At 42.2% G+C, this 20,753-nt stretch overlaps 1 protein-coding gene across 1 annotated transcript; it reads right to left on the bottom strand.

Annotated features, from left to right (window-relative positions):
• Window positions 1-2,048: 2,048 nt before the first annotated feature.
• Window positions 2,049-19,963, bottom strand: LOC120041866 (NACHT, LRR and PYD domains-containing protein 12-like). Its single transcript, XM_038986733.1, has 16 exons — window positions 19,855-19,963; window positions 19,434-19,600; window positions 17,481-19,269; window positions 15,112-15,285; window positions 12,416-12,589; window positions 11,871-12,059; window positions 10,952-10,998; window positions 10,269-10,815; window positions 9,759-9,810; window positions 8,804-8,868; window positions 8,457-8,671; window positions 8,010-8,266; window positions 7,002-7,136; window positions 6,742-6,874; window positions 6,611-6,640; window positions 2,049-2,700 (listed from the first exon to the last, which is right to left on the bottom strand). Exons 1-16 carry the CDS (start codon window positions 19,923-19,925, stop codon window positions 2,414-2,416), a joined length of 4,332 nt encoding a protein of 1,443 aa, XP_038842661.1. The 5' UTR covers window positions 19,926-19,963; the 3' UTR covers window positions 2,049-2,413.
• Window positions 19,964-20,753: the final 790 nt, after the last annotated feature.

The following is a 20,753-nucleotide window of genomic DNA, read 5'->3' as shown; positions in this document are numbered from 1 at the left end:
GAGGAGGAGTGAGATACACCTGAGATAATGATGTGATGATGGTCCTATGATACATCTGAGATAATGATGTTATGATGGTCCTATGATACACCTGAGATAATGATGTGATGATGGTCCTATGATACATCTGAGATAATGATGTGATGATGGTCCTATGATACAAATGAGATAATGATGTGATGATGGTCCTATGTTACAACTGAGCTAATGATGTGATGATGGTCCTATGTTACACCTGAGATAATGATGTGATGATGGTCCTATGATACACCTGAGATAATGAGGTGATGATGGTCCTATGATACACCTGAGCTAATGATGTGATGATGGTCCTATGTTACACCTGAGATAATGATGTGATGATGGTCCTATGTTACACCTGAGCTAATGATGTGATGATGGTCCTATGATACACCTGAGAAAATGTGATGATGGTCCTATGATACACCTGAGATAATGACTCGGTCTCAACCTTTAAGTCTTTACTGAAGACTTATCTCTTCAGTAGGTCATATGATTGAGTGTAGTCTGGCCCAGGAGTGTGAAGGTGAACGGAAAGGCTCTGGAGCAACGAACCGCCCTTGCTGTCTCTGCCTGGCCGGTTCCCCTCTCTCCACTGGGATTCTCTGCCTCTAACCCTATTACAGGGGCTGAGTCACTGGCTTACTGGTGCTCTTTCATGCCGTTCCTAGGAGGGGTGCGTCACTTGAGTGGGTTGAGTTACTGACGTGATCTTCCTGTCTGGGTTGGCGCCCCCCCTTGGTTTGTGCTGTGGTGGAGATCTTTGTGGGCTATACTCGGCCTTGTCTCAGGATTGTAAGTTGGTGGTTGAAGATATCCCTCTGTGCTTTGGCAAAGTGGGTGGGGTTATATCCTTCCTGTTTGGCCCTGTCCGGGGGTATCATCGGATGGGGCCACAGTGTCTCCTGACCCCTCCTGTCTCAGCCTCCAGTATTTATGCTGCAGTAGTTTGTGTCGGGGGGCTAGGGTCAGTTGGTTATATCTGGAGTACTTCTCCTGTCTTATCCAGTGTCCTGTGTGAATTTAAGTATGCTCTCTCTAATTCTCTCCTTCTCTCTTTCTTTCTCTCTCTCGGAGGACCTGAGCCCTAGGACCATACGTCAGGACTACCGGGCATGATGACTCCTTGCTGTCCCCAGTCCACCTGGCCTTGCTGCTGTTCCAGTTTCAACGGTTCTGTCTGCGGTTATGGAACCCCTACCTGTCCCAGACCTGCTGTTTTCAACTCTTAATGATCGGCTATGAAAAGCCAACTGACATTTATTCCTGATTATTATTTGACCATGCTTGTCATTTATGAACATCTTGGCCATGTTCTGTTATAATCTCCACCCGGCACAGCCAGAAGAGGACTGGCCACCCCTCATAGCCTGGTTCCTCTCTAGGTTTCTTCCTAGGTTTTGGCCTTTCTAGGGAGTTTTTCCTAGCCACCGTGCTTCTACACCTGCATTGCTTGCTGTTTGGGGTTTTAGGCTGGGTTTCTGTACAGCACTTCGAGATATTAGCTGATGTACGAAGGGCTATATAAAATAAACTTGATTTGATTTGATGATGGTCCTATGATACACCTGAGATAATGATGTGATGATGGTCCTATGATACACCTGAGATAATGATGTGATGATGGTCCTATGATAGAACTATAATAAGACATATTTATTACAGAAAGAAACACAAAAACATGCTTCATTCTGATATAGTTTTTTTGATCTGGGTAGTGTCGTGTCTGGACTATCATTAAATGTGAAGGCTTATTTCTATCAAATCAGTTCTCTAGGTTTAATTATTACGTGATTAAACTAATCATGTAAACATTAATGAACTAGGATGTCGGGGCACCACGGAAAAATGTTGAGATTTACAGAGTTATAATTTTCCGAATATAACTCTTCAGATATTTTAATATCTGATCAATTATAATCTTCTATTAACGATGATTAATTGTTACCTTCGTTAGTCTCATTCCAAACGTTGTAAAATGTTTGGTTATCTGCTCAAACCCTAGTTTCCATAATGAATCAGAAATATACAAAATAGCTTAATTATTTATTTACTAACTAACTAAATAATCACAGAAATACATAACAAACAAACAGTAGATATTTGTTACTAACAATGCATTGATAGAAAAGTCCATAGTGGGCTAAGCCGATATGACGGCTTGGTAGACAAAGAAAAGGGGTGGAGACAGACAAAAGAGCGGGAAAGACAAAATGGATTCACTACACACAGTTGATAATTCTATTAATTGGAATGCTAATCCTTTGCACATGAACGGCCGCTCGGCCACGATATACACCCAAAAGGCCACGTCGTGACAGTAGCTATGTTTTTATTTGACCTATATTTAAATCATTCCGCATATTCAATGGAGGGAGAGAAGAAAGCTGTGTTACCTAGATTCACTCAAGTACTTAACAAGATGGCGTTCATGTTCACTGAGAGCTTTGAGACAAGCTCCCGTCACTTCTGGTCCTTTAGGGAGGACTGATCTCAGTAGTTTTCTCATTCGCTCCTGTTCAGTTGTTTCAGCTGTTATTCTGGAGTACTCTTCTTCACCAATCATGTCCTTTGACCACAGATCATCTGCTATTGGCATTGGGTTTGTGGCTCCGTGAATGATTTTAGCCCAGTGTTTCTTCAGAAACTCCTCAGCAGGAATCTCAGGGAGTGTTAATGCTGAAAGGGGGTGAATTAAATGAATATGGCTTTAGGGTGAACAGCAGCTGTTTCTACATCTAACAGTCTCTCCAGTTAACATTCCTCTGAAATTAATTTATTTTATAGAGCTGACTCCAGGGTTGTAGTCAATTCAAATTCAAGTCAGTCAATAAAAAAATTGAAAACACTTTTGAAATGAATAATTTTTACTATTAGGTTTATTAACAAGTCATTGAAAATAGATGACCCTTTTCCAGTTATTGAATTGTAATTTCAGTTTACTTTCTGAATTGACGGATTTATTTGGAATTGACGCCTACCCTGGCTGACACGATTGTCTATTCTACATAACATAGAGAGCCGTGCAAAAGTATTCACACCCTTTTCTCTACTGTGTTACATAGTGGGATTAAAATGGATTTAATTGTAATGTTTTGTCAACAATCTACTGAAAATACTCTGTAATGTCAAAGTGGACCTGTCCCCCATAGATACATCATCTGGAAGGTCCCTCAGTCAAGAATCGCATTTCAAGCACAGATTCAACTATATACAAAGACCAGGGATCTTTTAGAAACCCTCTTAAAGAAGGGCAGTGATGGGTAGATGGGTAACAATAACAAATCAGACATTGAATATCTCTTTAAGTGTGGTCAAGTTAATAATGATGCTGTGGATTACATATTAAACCACATAGACACATCGATACAGCCGTCCTTCTGAACTGAGCTGCAGAAGAGGAAGGAAAAACCTTAGTGATGTCACCAGGACATTGGTGAATTTAAAACAGTTACAGACTTCAAATGTCTGTGATGGGAGAAAACTGAGGATGGATCAACAACATTGTAGTGACTCCATAATAGCGACTTAAATGACAGAGTGAAAAGAAGAATACAAATATACAGAATAAAAATATTCCAAAACATGCATCTTATATGCAACAAGGTACTAAAGTAATACTGTAAAAAACATCTACAAAGGAAGACACTTTCTGGCCTAAATGCAAAGCCTCATGTTTGGGGCAAATACAACACAACACATCACTGAGTAACTACCACATTTTCCAGCATGGTGGTGGCTGCATCATGGTATGGGTATGCTTGACATCGGCAAATACTGGGCAGTTTATCAGGATAAAAAGAAATAGAACGGAGCTAAGAACAGACAAACTCCTAGAGGACAACCTGGTTCAGTCTGCTTTACACCAGGGACTGGGGGAGGAATTCACCTTTCAGCAGGACAATAACCTAAAACACAAGGCCAAATCTACACTGGAGTTGCTTCCCAAGAAGACAGTGAATGTTCCTAAGTGGCCAAGTTAAACTTAAATCTGCTTGAGAATCTATGGCAAGACTTGAAAATGGCTGTCTAGCCATGATCCCCAACATTTTGAAAGAGCTTGAATAATTATGAAAATAATAATGGGCTAATATTGTACAATCCAGGTGTGCAAAGCTCTTAGAGACTTACCCAAGATGCACAGCTGTAATGGCTGCCAAGGTGTTTCTAACATGTATTGAATCAGGGGGCTGAATACTTATGGAACAACTATATTTTAGGAATTTAATTTATATCAATCTAAGATATATATTCTTCCATTTTGACATTACTGAGTATTTTGTGTAGACTTGACAAGAAATTCCAATGAAATCCCTTTTAATCCCACTTTGTAACACAATAAAATGTGATGCAGATACTTTTGCAATGCTCTGTATTTCTGTCTGAATGTTCTATATCATTACACCCCACTGAACACGACTCATGAAAACCTTCATCACCCCACTGAACATGACTCATGAAGACCTACATCACCCCACTGAACATGACTCATGAAGACCTTCATCACCCCGCTGAACATGACTCATGAAGACCTTCATCACCCCACTGAACACGACTCATGAAGATCTTCATCACCCCACTGAACATGACTCATGAAGACCTTCATCACCCCACTGAACACGACTCATGAAGACCTTCATCACCCCACTGAACATGACTCATGACGCCCTTCATCACCCCGCTGAACATGACTCATGAAGACCTTCATCGCCCCACTGAACATGACTCATGAAGACCTTCATCACCCCACTGAACACGACGCCCTTCATCACCCCACTGAACATGACTCATGAAGACCTACATCACCCCACTGAACATGACTCATGAAGACCTTCATCACCCCACTGAACATGACTCATATAGACCTTCATCATCCCACTGAACACGACTCATGAAGACCTTCATCACCCCACTGAACATGACTCATGAAAACCTTCATCACCCCACTGAACATGACTCATGACGCCCTTCAACACCCCACTGAACATGACTCATGACGCCCTTCAACACCCCACTGAACATGACTCATGAAGACCTTCATCACCCCACTGAACATGACTCATGAAGACAAGACATTCAACACCCCACTGAACATGACTCATGAAGACAAGACATTCAACACCCCACTGAACATGACTCATGAAGACCTTCATCACCCCACTGAACATGACTCATGAAGACCTTCATCACCCCACTGAACACGACTCATGAAGATCTTCATCACCCCACTGAACATGACTCATGAAGACCTTCATCACCCCACTGAACACGACTCATGAAGACCTTCATCACCCCACTGAACACGACTCATGAAGACATTCATCACCCCACTGAACACGACTCATGAAGACCTTCATCACCCCGCTGAACATGACTCATGAAGACCTTCATCATCCCACTGAACACGACTCATGAAGACCTTCATCACCCCGCTGAACATGACTCATGACGCCCTTCAACACCCCACTGAACATGACTCATGACGCCCTTCATCACCCCACTGAACACGACTCATGAAGACCTTCATCACCCCACTGAACACGACTCATGAAGACCTTCATCACCCCACTGAACATGACTCATGAAGACATTCATCACCCCACTGAACACGACTCATGAAGACCTTCATCACCCCACTGAACATGACTCATGAAGACCTTCATCACCCCACTGAACATGACTCATGAAGAACTTCATCATCACCCCACTGAACATGACTCATGAAGACCTTCATCACCCCACTGAACATGACTCATGAAGAACTTCATCATCACCCCACTGAACATGACTAATGAAGGCCTTCATGACTCATGAAGACCTTCATCACCCCACTGAACATGACTCATGAAGACCTTCATCACCCCACGGAACATGACTCATGAAGACCTTCATCACCCCACTGAACATGACTCATGAAGACCTTCATCATCACCCCACTGAACATGACTCATGAAGACCTTCATCACCCCACTGAACATGACTCATGAAGACCTTCATCACCCCACTGAACATGACTCATGAAGACCTTCATCACCCCACTGAACATGACTCATGAAGACCTTCATCACCCCACTGAACACGACTCATGAAGACCTTCATCACCCCACTGAACACGACTCATGAAGACCTTCATCACCCCACTGAACACGACTCATGAAGACCTTCATCACCCCACTGAACATGACTCATGAAGACCTTCATCATCACCCTACTGAACATGACTCATGAAGACGTTCATCACCCCACTGAACATGACTCATGAAGACCTTCATCACCCCACTGAACACGGCTCATGAAGACCTTCATCACCCCACTGAACACGACTCATGAAGACCTTCATCACCCCACTGAACATGACTCATGAAGACCTTCATCACCCCACTGAACATGACTCATGAAGACCTTCATCACCCCACTGAACATGACTCATGAAGACCTTCATCACCCCACTGAACATGACTCATGAAGACCTTCATCACCCCACTGAACATGACTCATGAAGAACTTCATCAGTGTCCTTCATCACAACTTGAAGAGACGTTAGCTCTGTAACCTGTTTTATAACCCCCGTCCACAAAAACAAACTTACATGTTGGATGAGAGTATTTGCTGTATACATCTGAAAAACAAACAAGAGAATATATCATAAAACATGTTAATAGCATCTGTTAGAAAAGGACATAAATGATTGACATACTGTTCATGTCTAGTATTTCTTACCTTTTGATAACACTGATTTCCATACTGTCCTCTCATCATCCCCGATTAACTCCATCTCAATGTCAACCCCTGTGTTTCCCATAACCATCTGACAACAGCTTGGTGTGGTGTCTGCAGGTAACACCTGAATCTTCTGTAGAAGACCATATGGTGCAACGATTGAGACAACAGACAGAGAGAGAAAGAGTGAAATAGAATGATATTCCTGTTATTCATATACAATATGACAGATTCATGTCCTCAGCCTGATAAAACTGCACCTCTGGATAGATGGAAGTGGAGTGGGGATTCTTGAACGCAAACCAACTGTTCAGCTTTAAGGACCCGTTTGGACTTGGCAGGAGAAATTCTGAATATCCTTTGGACACCTGATCTTTCTCCCGTTCCTGAACAGCCTACAAAATGAGCAATGTAGTAGTCAGTCAGAACAATGTAGTCTCATAATTCACACAACATGCAGCTCACTGAGCAATCCATTTTTGTCAACACAATCGTTATTGATTTATTATCTTTATTTTACCAGGATATTATTTGAAAGGTGTACCAGGTAAGTTGACTGAGAAGAGATTCTATTTTACAGCAATGACCTGGGGAAGAGTTACAGGGCATAGGAGAGGGGGAAAATGAGCCAATTGGAAGCTGAGGATGATTAGGTTGCCATGATGGTATGAGGGTCAGATTGGGAGTTTAGCCAGGACACCGGGTGTACACCCCTACTCCTACGATAAGTACCATGGGATCTTTAGTGACCATGGAGAGTCAGGACACCTGTTTAACGTCCCATGTGAAAGACAGCACGCTAACACAGGGCAATGTCCCCTTCACTGCTCTGGGGCAATGTCCCCTTCACAGCCCCGGGGCAATGTCCCCTTCACTGCCCCGGGGCAATGTCCCATTCACTGCCCCGGGGCAATGTCCCCTTCACTGCCCCGGGGCAATGTCCCCTTCACAGCCCCGGGGCAATGTCCCCTTCACTGCCCCGGGGCAATGTCCCCTTCACAGTCCCGGGGCAATGTCCCCTTCACAGCCCCGGGGCTATGTCCCCTTCACTGCCCCGGGGCTATGTCCCCTTCACTGCCCCGGGGCAATGGGATCTCCTTCGCCCAGAGAGAAGTGTGCCATCTACTGGCTCTTCAAATGAATGAGACAGAAATAGATTTCTCACAGAGCTGCATGTTGTCTTTGTAATCTAGAGATTTTTAACAAACTATCAGCTTTCCTTCAGTAAGTTTCAACATACTGTTGTCACTTCAATGATAGTGCCTCACCTCTTTCTGACTGGAGTTTCTGAGGAGCAGGTACAGCCTTGAATCTACTGTTGCCTTTATTACTGCCATATAGAGGACCACGTCACAGTGGACATCTACGTTCCAAGACAGTAATCTCAGTATCAGAGAGATAGGTGAGAACTTGGGATGGAGAATCTTAGCATGGAATCTGGTGACCTCATGCACTTCCTCTAAAGACACTCCATGTTCCTTTTCATGAAGAATCTTCATCTCATTCCTCAGGGAAGGGTTGGTCCCTGAACAACACAATACAAAGGAGACAGAAAGACAAATATTGTATTATTTTCATCCAACTAAAACACAAAGAATATGCAGTAACAGATCACAGTAAACTCAAACTCCCAGAATAGTTCATTCATTCATTCAGGAAGTGAAACAAAGTTACATGGAAATGTCTTTCTGAATACTATTTCTATATGGTTTTACCTAAACAGACAAAGTGTGGCAGATGAACTTCCTCCAGTTCACCTAACTCCATAGTGATGTCCAGCAATGGACCACCTTGTGTGTACTGCATGTCTTTCAGAAGTTGACTGTAGGGTTCCCAGTTCCTGAAGTGATACTTCAGGATGACATCTCTCTCACACAGCCAGCGGAGCCCAGACACTGTGCACTCATAACTCCCTTTGGGTGTCCTGTGTCTGAGGGCAACAACAAGATATGGTAGAGAGGGTCAATGGTTAAATGGAGAGGTTGGATTAGAAGACTATTCCCAAAGGTAATGGGGAAATACACTAGCAGGTGGAATGAAATGTTAAAAGTAGTTATTTTACCTGAACATCGTCAGTCCCTGGACAGTGGAAGTCAAGGGTTCAATCTGAAGCCAGTGTGTGGAGTCCTGAACAAGGACAAGCATGTCAGTAATACATATGGGGCCTGTTTCCTGGACACAGATTGAGTCTAGTGCTGGACTAAAAAGCATGCTCAATGGAAGTTTCAATAGAAAGTTCTTTAAGGTCCAGGACAAGACTTAATCTGTGTCTGGGAAACTGGCCCATTAACCAAAGTAACTAATCTAATGTATTTATTCAATGTTACATGGAATGCTGGTGATTTATCAGTTAAACTGTCTAATGACAAAATATGACAACAGCTAAAATCCTGCATGCCTACAAGCAGAACACAGGACTGTCTATATCCCAGTATGAATGGTTGGTCAGTACACACCTGGCTTTGAGACAGTGTTTATATTACTAAAGCAGAACACAGGACTGTCTATATCCCAGTATGAATGGTTGGTCACTACACACCTGGCTTTGAGACTGTTTATATTAGTAAAGCAGAACACAGGACTGTCTATATCCCAGTATGAATGGTGGGTCAGTACACACCTGGCTTTGAGACTGTGTTTATATCACTAAAGCAGAACACAGGACTGTCTATATCCCAGTATGAATGGTGGGTCAGTACACACCTGGCTTTGAGACTGTGTTTATATTACTAAAGCAGAACACAGGACTGTCTATATCCCAGTATGAATGGTTGGTCACTACACACCTGGCTTTGAGACTGTGTTTATATTACTAAAGCAGAACACAGGACTGTCTATATCCCAGTATGAATGGTTGGTCACTACACACCTGGCTTTGAGACTGTGTTTATATTACTAAAGCAGAACACAGGACTGTCTATATCCCAGTATGAATGGTTGGTCAGTACACACCTGGCTTTGAGACAGTGCCTGACTCCTGCAGGTATGTAAAAGTAAGAATTGACATTATGACTTACCTCAACATGGTCACAAGTCTTACAGCTCTGAGGAATCCCTGAAGTCAAAAGGCTGTAGGTCCAACAGAACACATTAAAACACACCACTACTACTAATCTAACTGTCTGTAGGTCCAACAGAACACATTAAAACACACCACTACTACTAATCTAACTGTCTGTAGGTCCAACAGAACACATTAAAACACACCACTACTACTAATCTAACTGTCTGTAGGTCCAACAGAACACATTAAAACACACCACTACTACTAATCTAACTGTCTGTAGGTCCAACAGAACACATTAAAACACACCACTACTACTAATCTAACTGTCTGTAGGTCCAACAGAACACATTAAAACACACCACTACTACTAATCTAACTGTCTGTAGGTCCAACAGAACACATTAAAACACACCACTACTACTAATCTAACTGTCTGTAGGTCCAACAGAACACATTAAAACACACCACTACTACTAATCTAACTGTCTGTAGGTCCAACAGAACACATTAAAACACTCACCTCTGAATGTGTTGGTCATCTATCTGACACAGGGTCACTGAGGAGTAAACCTTAAACCCAGGATAGAGGGGTTCAGTGAATGTGGTGTGTCTTGTGTAAAGGTGTGTCAGTGTACCAGAGGAGGACACACTATAGAAGGACAAAGTACCAGCTGGCCAGTCCAGATACACTCCAACTCTGTTAGAAACAGAACCAGGGAGGATTCTGCTACAGACTCCAGCATGGAAAAAGTCATAACCTCTATGAGAGCAGAATAAACACCAGGACTTCCTATTATCGCCAATCCAATTGTCATACAACCGTCCCTTCCTCTTCAGTCCTTCGTACACCACACCAATGTCAGCCATGTCACCATCCCTCTCCACCTCCCAGTAATAACGACACCCAGATAAGCCTTGTCTGCAGAGAACTTGGTAAAGATAGTCAAATCTGTCTGGATGGTCTTCATAATGCTGCTTCTCTTTCACACATGTCACCTTCCTGTTCCCCTCAGACAGTTTCAGGTGTGGGTGTGCTGTATTTGGGTCCAGGGTGAGATGACAGGCATCTGTAGACAAAATGAGAGTTTAATCAAACCACATCTTCATATAACATTTTGTTTTGTAGTTACAGAACAAGTATTGATGAGTTACTATGTTACAATAGTTCTGAATATTCAGTTAATTAGGATTGAAGAGACTTACATTTCCTCAGCCCTGATTTCAGCCTGCACTCTCCACCATGATCCACACTGTAGGAGAAACAGGTTATTGACTGACAAAGACCTAATAAAGCAGTCAACATTTAAACCATATTGTTGTGTTCTGGTGCACTATCCAAGTTCATTACTAGAGACATACAGGTATTCTATCCTACCTACTGCATACAGAACGGAGTACAATTCATTACTAGAGACATACAGGTATTCTATCCTACCTACTGCATACAGAACGGAGTACAATTCATTACTAGAGACATACAGGTATTCTATCCTACCTACTGCATACAGAATGGAGTACAATTCATTACTAGAGATATACAGGTATTCTATCCTACCTACTGCATACAGAACGGAGTACAATTCATTACTAGAGACATACAGGTATTCTATCCTACCTACTGTATACAGAACAGAGTACAATTCATTACTAGAGACATACAGGTATTCTATCCTACCTACTGCATACGGAACAGAGTACAATTCATTACTAGAAACATACAGGTATTCTAGCCTACCTACTGCATACAGAACGGAGTACAATTCATTACTAGAGACATACAGGTATTCTATCCTACCTACTGCATACAGAACGGAGTACAATTCATTACTAGAGACATACAGGTATTCTATCCTACCTACTTCATACAGAACGGAGTACAATTCATTACTAGAGACATACAGGTATTCTATCCTGCATACAGAACAGAGTACAATTCCAACAGGATATCAGAGATGCAGAAGAAGAGTATTCATGTGGGGATGATGTATGCTGTGTTGGAGTGCTCAGCCTGCTGAGTAAACTTCCCCTTAATTCTACCATCATGTCCTCATGTTACTGACCCTACTACACTACATATGACACAACCGCTGCTCACACTATTAGGACATCTATTCTGACTTACTTCAGCTTCATCAGTTTATATGTGGGATACACCAGAGCAGCTCCCACCAGAGCAGCTGAAAGCAGTCCCCCTGCAGAGTCTCCTGGGTGATTGTAGCTCAGGTCCAGCTCTTTCAGGAGGGAGGGGTTTGACCTCAGAGCTGAAGACAGAGCAGCACAGCCCTCCTCTGTGACCAGACAGCCAGACAGCCTACAGAGACACACAACAGCTGTCTAGGTTGGTGTACTGGTGTCAATCATCTTGTAGGACACCCATACATTTGTCCATGACACAAACATTGTCATGAAACATCAGATTTTCAGAGTATTTGTTTTACTAAACTCAGCACTGACCTGACTGAAACAGCTGTACTTACCCCAGTGTGTGTAGTTTACAGTCTGGATCCTCCAGTCCAGCAGACAGCAGTGTAACTCAGCTCAGTACAGACCTGACTGAAACAGATGTACTTACCCCAGTGTGTGTAGTTTACAGTCTGGATCCTCCAGTCCAGCAGACAGCAGTGTAACTCAGCTCAGTACTGACCTGACTGAAACAGATGTACTTACCCCAGTGTGTGTAGTTTACAGTCTGGGTCCTCCAGTCCAGCAGACAGCAGTGTAACTCCTGAGTCCTGCAGGTCATTGTCTCTCAGCTCCAGTTGTTTCAGTTGTGAGTTGGGTGAACTCAGGACTGAGGCCAGATCTGAACAGCAACCCTCTGTCAGACCACATTGACCTAGACTAGAGGGCAGAGGAGAACATGATTAACACATGTTTAAAACATCCACATAATAACTCATACTGAAGATATTGAACTCACACTAGTGTCTGTATGTTGCAGAGTGGACTGGTTAGTCCAACACAGAGCAGCTCCACTCCTCTGTCTCCCAGGTAATTGTTGCTGAGGTCCAGTTCTCTCAGGGGGGAGTTTGGTGTCTGCAGAGTCTCACACGATTCATATGTGAGTTTACAGCCAGCTAGTCTGGAGAGAGGAGATATACACTTAAATATTCAAAGCTTTAAGAATAATGAGATGCATGAAGACAATTGTTATTTAACCTTTATTTAACTAGGCAAGTCAGTAAAGAACAAATTCTTACTTTCAATGACGGCCTAGGAACACTGTTTTGTTCAGGGGCAGAAGGACAGATTATTACCTTGTCAGCTCGGGGATTCAATCTAGCAACCTTTCGGTTACAAGTCCAACGCTCTAACCACTAGGTTACCTGCCGCCCCACATGATTAACCAATGTTAAAAACATACTTTTACGACCCTTCATATATTTTTTGTATTAGTTTTTACAAGATGAATGATGAGAAGAGAATCGTCCAGCTCATCGGTGTCATGACGTTGCCCTATTGGTGAGGTTTATGACCCCCATAAATACCTTAACCCCTTTTCTCTCTCTACTCTACAGAATGGACTCTTGGAAAGCCCTTTGTTAACATAGAGAGTATGGTAACGTCAACAGGTTGGTAACTGAACAACATTTCTGTAATCCAACCAGTTGAAAGTGTCCGTTGGTACTTAAAGAATATGATGTCAGATCAGTTCTTGTCTGAGACATTATTACTGATGACAGGACGACAAACTGTATCTTGGAAAGTCTACACGTTCTAGTTATCAGATCCACATGGAATTGTTGTGCAATTTAAATATTTAAATATGAAACTATTTGTGAAATGATTAAATGTAATTTTAGTTTTTAAAGCGAGAGAACTGTTTTCATAAGTAAAATATGCTCAATCAGTGGCCACACCCACGTCAACAGGCATTGGTTGGAAATGATGAACAAACCCCTTTTCTACATTTCTATAAACCCCAATTCACGGCGAACTAAGCCAACCTCAGCGTGAGCTCTCGTTGCGAATGGTTGAACGACTACAACCTAACGAAATTAACATTGTGTTCCCAATGACGTGAGGACTGATGTCCATACGTTTAGAAGGGCGAATTTCAAAGTGGAATTTCAATCGCCACGCTGGAAGGATGAATTTCGACTACACCAGCCAGAATATAGCATGAACTTACAGTATGGCAACTTGGTGTGAACTTTGAACTCTTATTCACTAAAGAAGTGATACATCCTAGACGTCGAGTTATCAGCAGCAGCTGTAAACGTGTTGGCTTAGGAAAAGACAAACAATAAGTAAGACAGGGTACTACAACGTATCCGTTCTACCACAAGACGACAGACCACGACGTATCCGTTCTACCACAAGACGACAGACCACGACGTATCCGTTCTACCACAAGACGACAGACCACGACGTATGCGCCCAGAAATACTCTTCAAAGGACAAGGGAGATCTCTGCTGGGCAACCCAGCCTTCCATCTTCGACCCATCTATCGAAGCGCAGCTCAGAGTAAATATATTTCTTGCATTATCCTTTTCCGAATGGGCGGTTATTTAGAATGCATAAGATTCTGTATTTACGATAGCATAGCTTCATGAGGACCGATAGAGACCCAATCCATTTGTTCCTCAGTCTTCCCGCTCTTTCATTCAAACCCAACCCCTTTCTTTGTGTAACCAGTCATCATATCAGTTTATTCGGAAGACAACAGCTCTATAAACATTCTTCCGTGGTGCCCCAACTTCCTAGTTAATTACATTTACATGATTAGTTTAATCAGGTAATATTAATTACAGAGAATTGATTTGATAAAATAGCATGTTATATATCATATAATCCATTGTAAAGACACGACATCGGGTATCTCACTACACCCCCCATATGCCATGTCATGAAATATGCAGAAAGACGGATTAAAAGTATGTTTACGTTGTAATACTTCTGACAGACAACTTCTAACTCCGCCCATAACTTTTGGAATTATAGCATTCCCAGAAAGCATGAATTATTGACTCAATGTTAGTTTTATACTTAAGACACGACTCTGTCGTTGTGCTGTAGAATTTGTGAATGTTGTCTTGTGTAATAAATTCTATACATTAGTTTGTACTGGATTAAACATACATTCTTGTTAACTGTAATTGTGTTATTTATGTTCCAACATTCCCTCCATCTTGTTCCAATATCAGTTATTTTGAAGTCTTGGTTCCAGTAGTTTATATTTTTTCTAAAAACACAAACTCACTCAAGATATTTAACCTTGATATAGTTTGATATATTTATCACATTTGATGTACGTTTCTGCATATTTACCAAGATGTTCAAATAATGTTAAAAACACACACATACTAACTACATACAAAATATATGAACTCACAGTGGATACTGAAGAAAGTTAACTCACACAAGTGTCTGTATGTTGCAGAGTGGACTGGTTAGTCCAACACAGAGCAGCTCCACTCCTCTGTCTCCCAGGTCATTGTTGCTGAGGTCCAGTTCTCTCAGGGGGGAGTTTGGTGTCTGCAGAGCTGAGGTCAGAGTCTCACAGGATTTATATGTGAGCTTACAGCCATCCAGTCTGGAGAGAGGAGATATGGTGATACACTGCAAAGCTTTAAGAATAATGAGATACATTAATTAACCTTTCTCGCCCCGGGGTTCCGCTAGCGAACACCCACAACATTCCGCTTCGCAGCGCGCGAAATTCAAAAATATTCAAAAATACACCAAATGAAAGATAAACATCTTGTGAATCCAGCCAACATGTCCGATTTTTAAAATGTTTTACAGCGAAAACACAATATATCTTTGTTAGCTCACCACAATAGCCAAACACACAACGCCATGTTTTCACCGCAAACATAGCTTTCACAAAACCCAAAGAGATAAAATTAATCACTAACCTTTGAACAACTTCATCAGATGACAGTCTTATAACATCATGTTATACAATACATTTATGTTTTGTTCGAAAATGTGCATATTTATAGGTATAAATCGTAGTTTTACATTGCAGCCACCGTCACAAATAGCACCAAAACAGCCAGAATAATTACAGAGAGTAACGTGAAATAAGTAAATACTCATCATAAAACATTTATGAAAAATACATGTTGTACAGCAAATGAAAGATAAACATCTTGTGAATCCAGCCAATATTTCCGATTTTTTAAGTGTTCTACAGTGAAAACACAATATATATTTATGTTAGCTCACCACCATGTTATACAATACATTTATGTTGGTTCGAAAATGTGCATATTTAGAGCTACAAATCCTGGTTTTACATTGTGAATACGTAGCCATAATGCACAAAATTGCCCGGAGATATTTTGGACAGTCACGTTATCTAACCAAAGAACTCATCATAAACTTTACTAAAAAATACATGTTGTACAGCAAATGAAAGATACACTGGTTCTTTATGCAACCGCTGTGTTAGATTTAAAAAAATAACTTTAGTACAAAGTACAGCACGCAATATTCTGAGACAGCGCCCAGCAATTCTCCGCCATGTTGGAGCCAACATATTCCACAAAAATACGAAATAACATCATAAATATTCTCTTACCTTTGATGATCTTCCATCAGAATGTAGTGCAAGGAGTCCTAGTTCCACAATAAATCGTTGTTTTGTTTTAGAATGTCCATTTCTTCTGTCGAATTAGCAACTTTGGCTAGCATTGTGGAGGGCACATGTCCATCAACTCTTGGAACGAAAAATTCCGCGCATGGAACGAAAAATTCCAAGTCACAATAAACGTTGAATAAACTGGTCAAACTCGGTTGAAAATCCATCTTTATGATGTTTTTCTCATATGTATCCAATAAAGTCCAAGACGGCGCATTTCGTCGTGTATACCTAACGCATTTCAGAAGACAATGTGGTGTTCTCTGGTGCGCAGCTGAATACTGCCAATAGGGCGGACCTGTCACTCCAAAAGCTCTCATTCGGTTTCACGTCAAGCTAGATACCCCATTCAACATTCTACTGCCTGTTGACATCTAGTGGAATGCGTATGAATTGCATACAGATCCATAAATATAAGGCAATTGAATAGGCAAGGCCTGACACAGAGCCCCATTTACAGAATTTTCACTTCCTGTTTGGAAGTTTGCTGCCAAATGAGTTCTGTTTTACTCACAGATATAATTCAAACAGTTTTAGAAACTTCAGAGTGTTTTCTATCCAATAGTAATAATAATATGCATATCGTATGATCTAGAACAGAGTACGAGGCCATTTAATTTGGGCACGATTTTTCCCAAAGTGAAAACAGCGCCCCCTATTCACTAAGAGGGAGCAAGAGACAAAAACGGAAGTACACATGATTAACCAATGTTGAAAACATACTAACTCACTTAAGATATTTAACCTTAGTTTTATATATTTATCACATTTGATGTACGTTTCTGCATATTTACCAAGATGTTCAAATAATGTTAAAAACACACACATACTAACTACATACAAAATATATGAACTCACAGTGGATACTGAAGAAAGTTAACTCACACAAGTGTCTGTATGTTGCAGAGTGGACTGGTTAGTCCAACACAGAGCAGCTCCACTCCTCTGTCTCCCAGGTTATTATAGCTGAGGTCCAGTTCTCTCAGGGGGGAGTTTGGTGTCTGCAGAGCTGAGGCCAGAGTCTCACAGGATTTATATGTGAGTTTACAGCCATCCAGTCTGGAGAGAGGAGATAATCTGTTAGATATACAAATCCGTCATTATAATGATACTGTAAACATCAACTCAATAACAGAACTTACAGTGCTCTCTTGCAGGTTCTAACTACCGGCAGCAACCTCTGATAACCTTCCTCTGATGTGTTGTATGTCTTCGGGTCAAACTCCTCCAGCCCCTCCTCTGACATCAGTAACAGGTAGGCCAGGGCTGAACATTGGTCAGGTTCTAGTCTTGTTGCTGAAAGGGTTCCTGATCGCAGGGAGGTCTGCATGTCTTCAACTAGAGAGTTGGAACCAAGCTCATTCAGACAGTGAAACAAGTTGATGATCCTTTCTGGTGAGGATTCCTCCTCGATCTTGTCTGAAAGGTACTCAACTGTGCTCTCATTGGTCTGTGTTGTACTTCCTGTCTGTGTCAGAAGGCCTCGTAACAGATTCTGATTGGACTCCAGTGAGAGACCTAGAAGGAAGCGGAGGAACAGGTCAAGGTGTCCATTCTTACTTTTCAAGGCCTGGTCCACTGCGCTCCTGTGTAAGTCAGACAACTGGATTGACTCCTTCTCTTCATCATCACTAGTGGGGGAGAAAACATTTTCCTTCTTGTCCAGACATGATTCTAAAGCATGCACTGCTGCTAGAAACTCCTGAATGCTCAGATGCACAAAGCTGTAGACCTTGTCTTGGTACAGCCCAGATTCTTCTTTAAAGATCTCTGTACACAATGCTGAGTACTCTGATGCCTCTGTGACATCAAGGCCACACTCTCTCAGGTCCTCCTCATAGAAGATCAGGTTGCCCTTCTGCAGCTGTTGGAAAGCCAGCTTCGCCAGTTTCAGGATCATCTCTTTGTCTGACTGAGACGGTTCCTTTGGGTTTGTCTCTGTGGCTTTGTTGTACTTCCTGTTCTTCACAATGATTTGGATGAGTATGAAGTGTGAGTACATCTGGGTCAGAGTTTTGGGGACTTCATCCTTCTCTGCCTCTTTCAGTATCATCTCAAGGACCGTGGCTGATATCCAACAGAAGACTGGCATGTGGCACATGATGTGGAGGCTCCTTGATGTCTTCATGTGGGTGATGATTTCATTGGCCAGATTCTGATCTGTGATTTTCTTCCTGAAGTATTCCTTCTTCTGTGGTTCATTGAACCCTCGTACCTCTGTCACCTGGTCAATACACTCAGGAGGGATCTGATTGGCTGCTGCAGGCCGTGTGGTTATCCAGAGGAGAGCAGAGGGAAGCAGATTCCCCTTGATGAGGTTTGTCAGCAGCACGTCCACTGAGGTTGGGTTCGTGACATCACAGCACTTCTCATTGTTTTTGAAGTCTAGAGGAAGTCGACACTCATCCAGACCATCAAAAATGAAAACAGTTTTGGTTTCACCATCTTCAATGCTGTCAATCTCTTTCAGCTCTGAGAAGTAGTGGGAAAGAAGTTGCATCAGACTGTATTGGTCCTTTTTCAGGTTCAGATCACGGAATGGAAGAGGAAACGTGAAATGAACGTCCTGATTTGCTTTTCCCTCGGCCCAGTCAAGGATGACCTTCTGCACAGAGACTGTTTTTCCAATGCCAGCGATTCCTTTTGTCAGCACAGTTCTGATAGGTTTGTCTTGTCCAGGTAAATGCTTGAAGATGTCGTTGCATTTGATTGGTGTCTCTTGTGTGGTTTGTTTCTTGGATGCCATCTCTATCTGTCTAACCTCATGTTCATTATTGAGCCCTCCACTTCCACCCTCTGTGATGTAGAGCTCTGTGTAGATGTCCTTGAACAGACTTTGGTTTCCATGGTGTCCAATTCCTTCAGATATGTGTTGATACTTGTGTTTCAGTTTAGCCTTAATGTCTTGTTGGACTGTCAGCAGAGTTTGACCTGTAGGAAAACAATGAGAGTTGGGACTCGTGTGTGTGTGTGTGTGTGTGTGTGTGTGTGTGTGTGTGTGTGTGTGTGTGTGTGTGTGTGTGTGTGTGTGTGTGTGTGTGTGTGTGTGTGTGTGTGAACCCTTCTTTGTAATATTGTATGAAACACAGTCTTACTTCTTCTGTCCAGAAGGTTGTGTGTGATCTTTAATGCATCCTCACTGTCCAAACTCTCCACTTCCTTATTGTCATCTGGTAATGGTTCCTGGCTGAAAGTAGGTGGCTGATCACTCTTCATTGATAGCAGGCTGGTTGTAGGTGACTCTGCTCTGGGCTTCTGGACACTGAACAAAACAGGGAGACAAATCACCTCATCAATACCTCATCTACTTCATTTTAACAACTGTATAGTGGAACTTCTAGAAGTCCTGAGGTTTCTTTATAAAGCTACAGTCTACAATTGGTAAATCCATTTTTTGCCTTTTAAATGAATGATGTAGACCTACATTTTATGTAATTTGTAACACTTTTCATTAGTTTGATATTTTTAACCTGTTATAACAGGTTAACCATGTATATTTTACAATTCATCTCTTACTTCTTAGAACTGGTGTCTTGAGTCATTTTAGAGGGAGTGGTCTCCTCCTCTCTCTCCCCAGAGAGACTCATTTTAGAGGCAGTGGTCTCCTCCTCTCTCTCCCCAGAGAGGCTCATTTTAGAGGCAGTGGTCCCCTCCTCTCTCTCCCCAGAGAGACACATTTTAGAGGCAGTGGTCTCCTCCTCTCTCTCCCCAGAGAGACAAATTTTAGAGGCAGTGGTCTCCTCCTCTCTCTCCCCAGAGAGACAAATTTTAGAGGCAGTGGTCTCCTCCTCTCTCTCCCCAGAGAGACTCATTTTAGATGTAAGTCACAGCTCACTCAGCTACAACAATAAATAACAGAACAGTCAATATTTCTGAACATTGTTGAACCATTAACAATGACAACACTTTTACTGTCCGTGGTCAGAGTTCGAACAGACTTCATGTTGCAACAACTGCTAGTCTACCTGGTTGGATCCCCTGACTCCATAACAACAGCTAGTCTACCTGGTTGGATCCCCTGACTCCATAACAACAGCTAGTCCACCTGGTTGGATCCCCTGACTCCATAACAACAGCTAGTCTACCTGGTTGGATCCCCTTACTCCATAACAACAGCCAGTCTACATGGTTGGATCCCCTGACTCCATAACAACAGCTAGTCTACCTGGTTGGATCCCCTGACTCCATAACAACAGCTAGTCTACCTGGTTGGATCCCCTGACTCCATAACAACAGCTAGTCTACCTGGTTGGATCCCCTGACTCCATAACAACAGCTAGTCTACCTGGTTGGATCCCCTGACTCCATAACAACAGCTAGTCTACCTGGTTGGATCCCCTAACTACATAACAACAGCTAGTCTACCTGGTTGGATCCCCTGACTCCATAACAACAGCTAGTCTACCTGGTTGGCC

Source organism: Salvelinus namaycush, unplaced genomic scaffold (genome assembly GCF_016432855.1).
Source record: "Salvelinus namaycush isolate Seneca unplaced genomic scaffold, SaNama_1.0 Scaffold566, whole genome shotgun sequence".
Taxonomy (NCBI): domain Eukaryota; kingdom Metazoa; phylum Chordata; class Actinopteri; order Salmoniformes; family Salmonidae; genus Salvelinus; species Salvelinus namaycush.
Note: the sequence above shows the minus strand (reverse complement) of the source record. Positions and strands in the feature narration are given on the sequence as shown.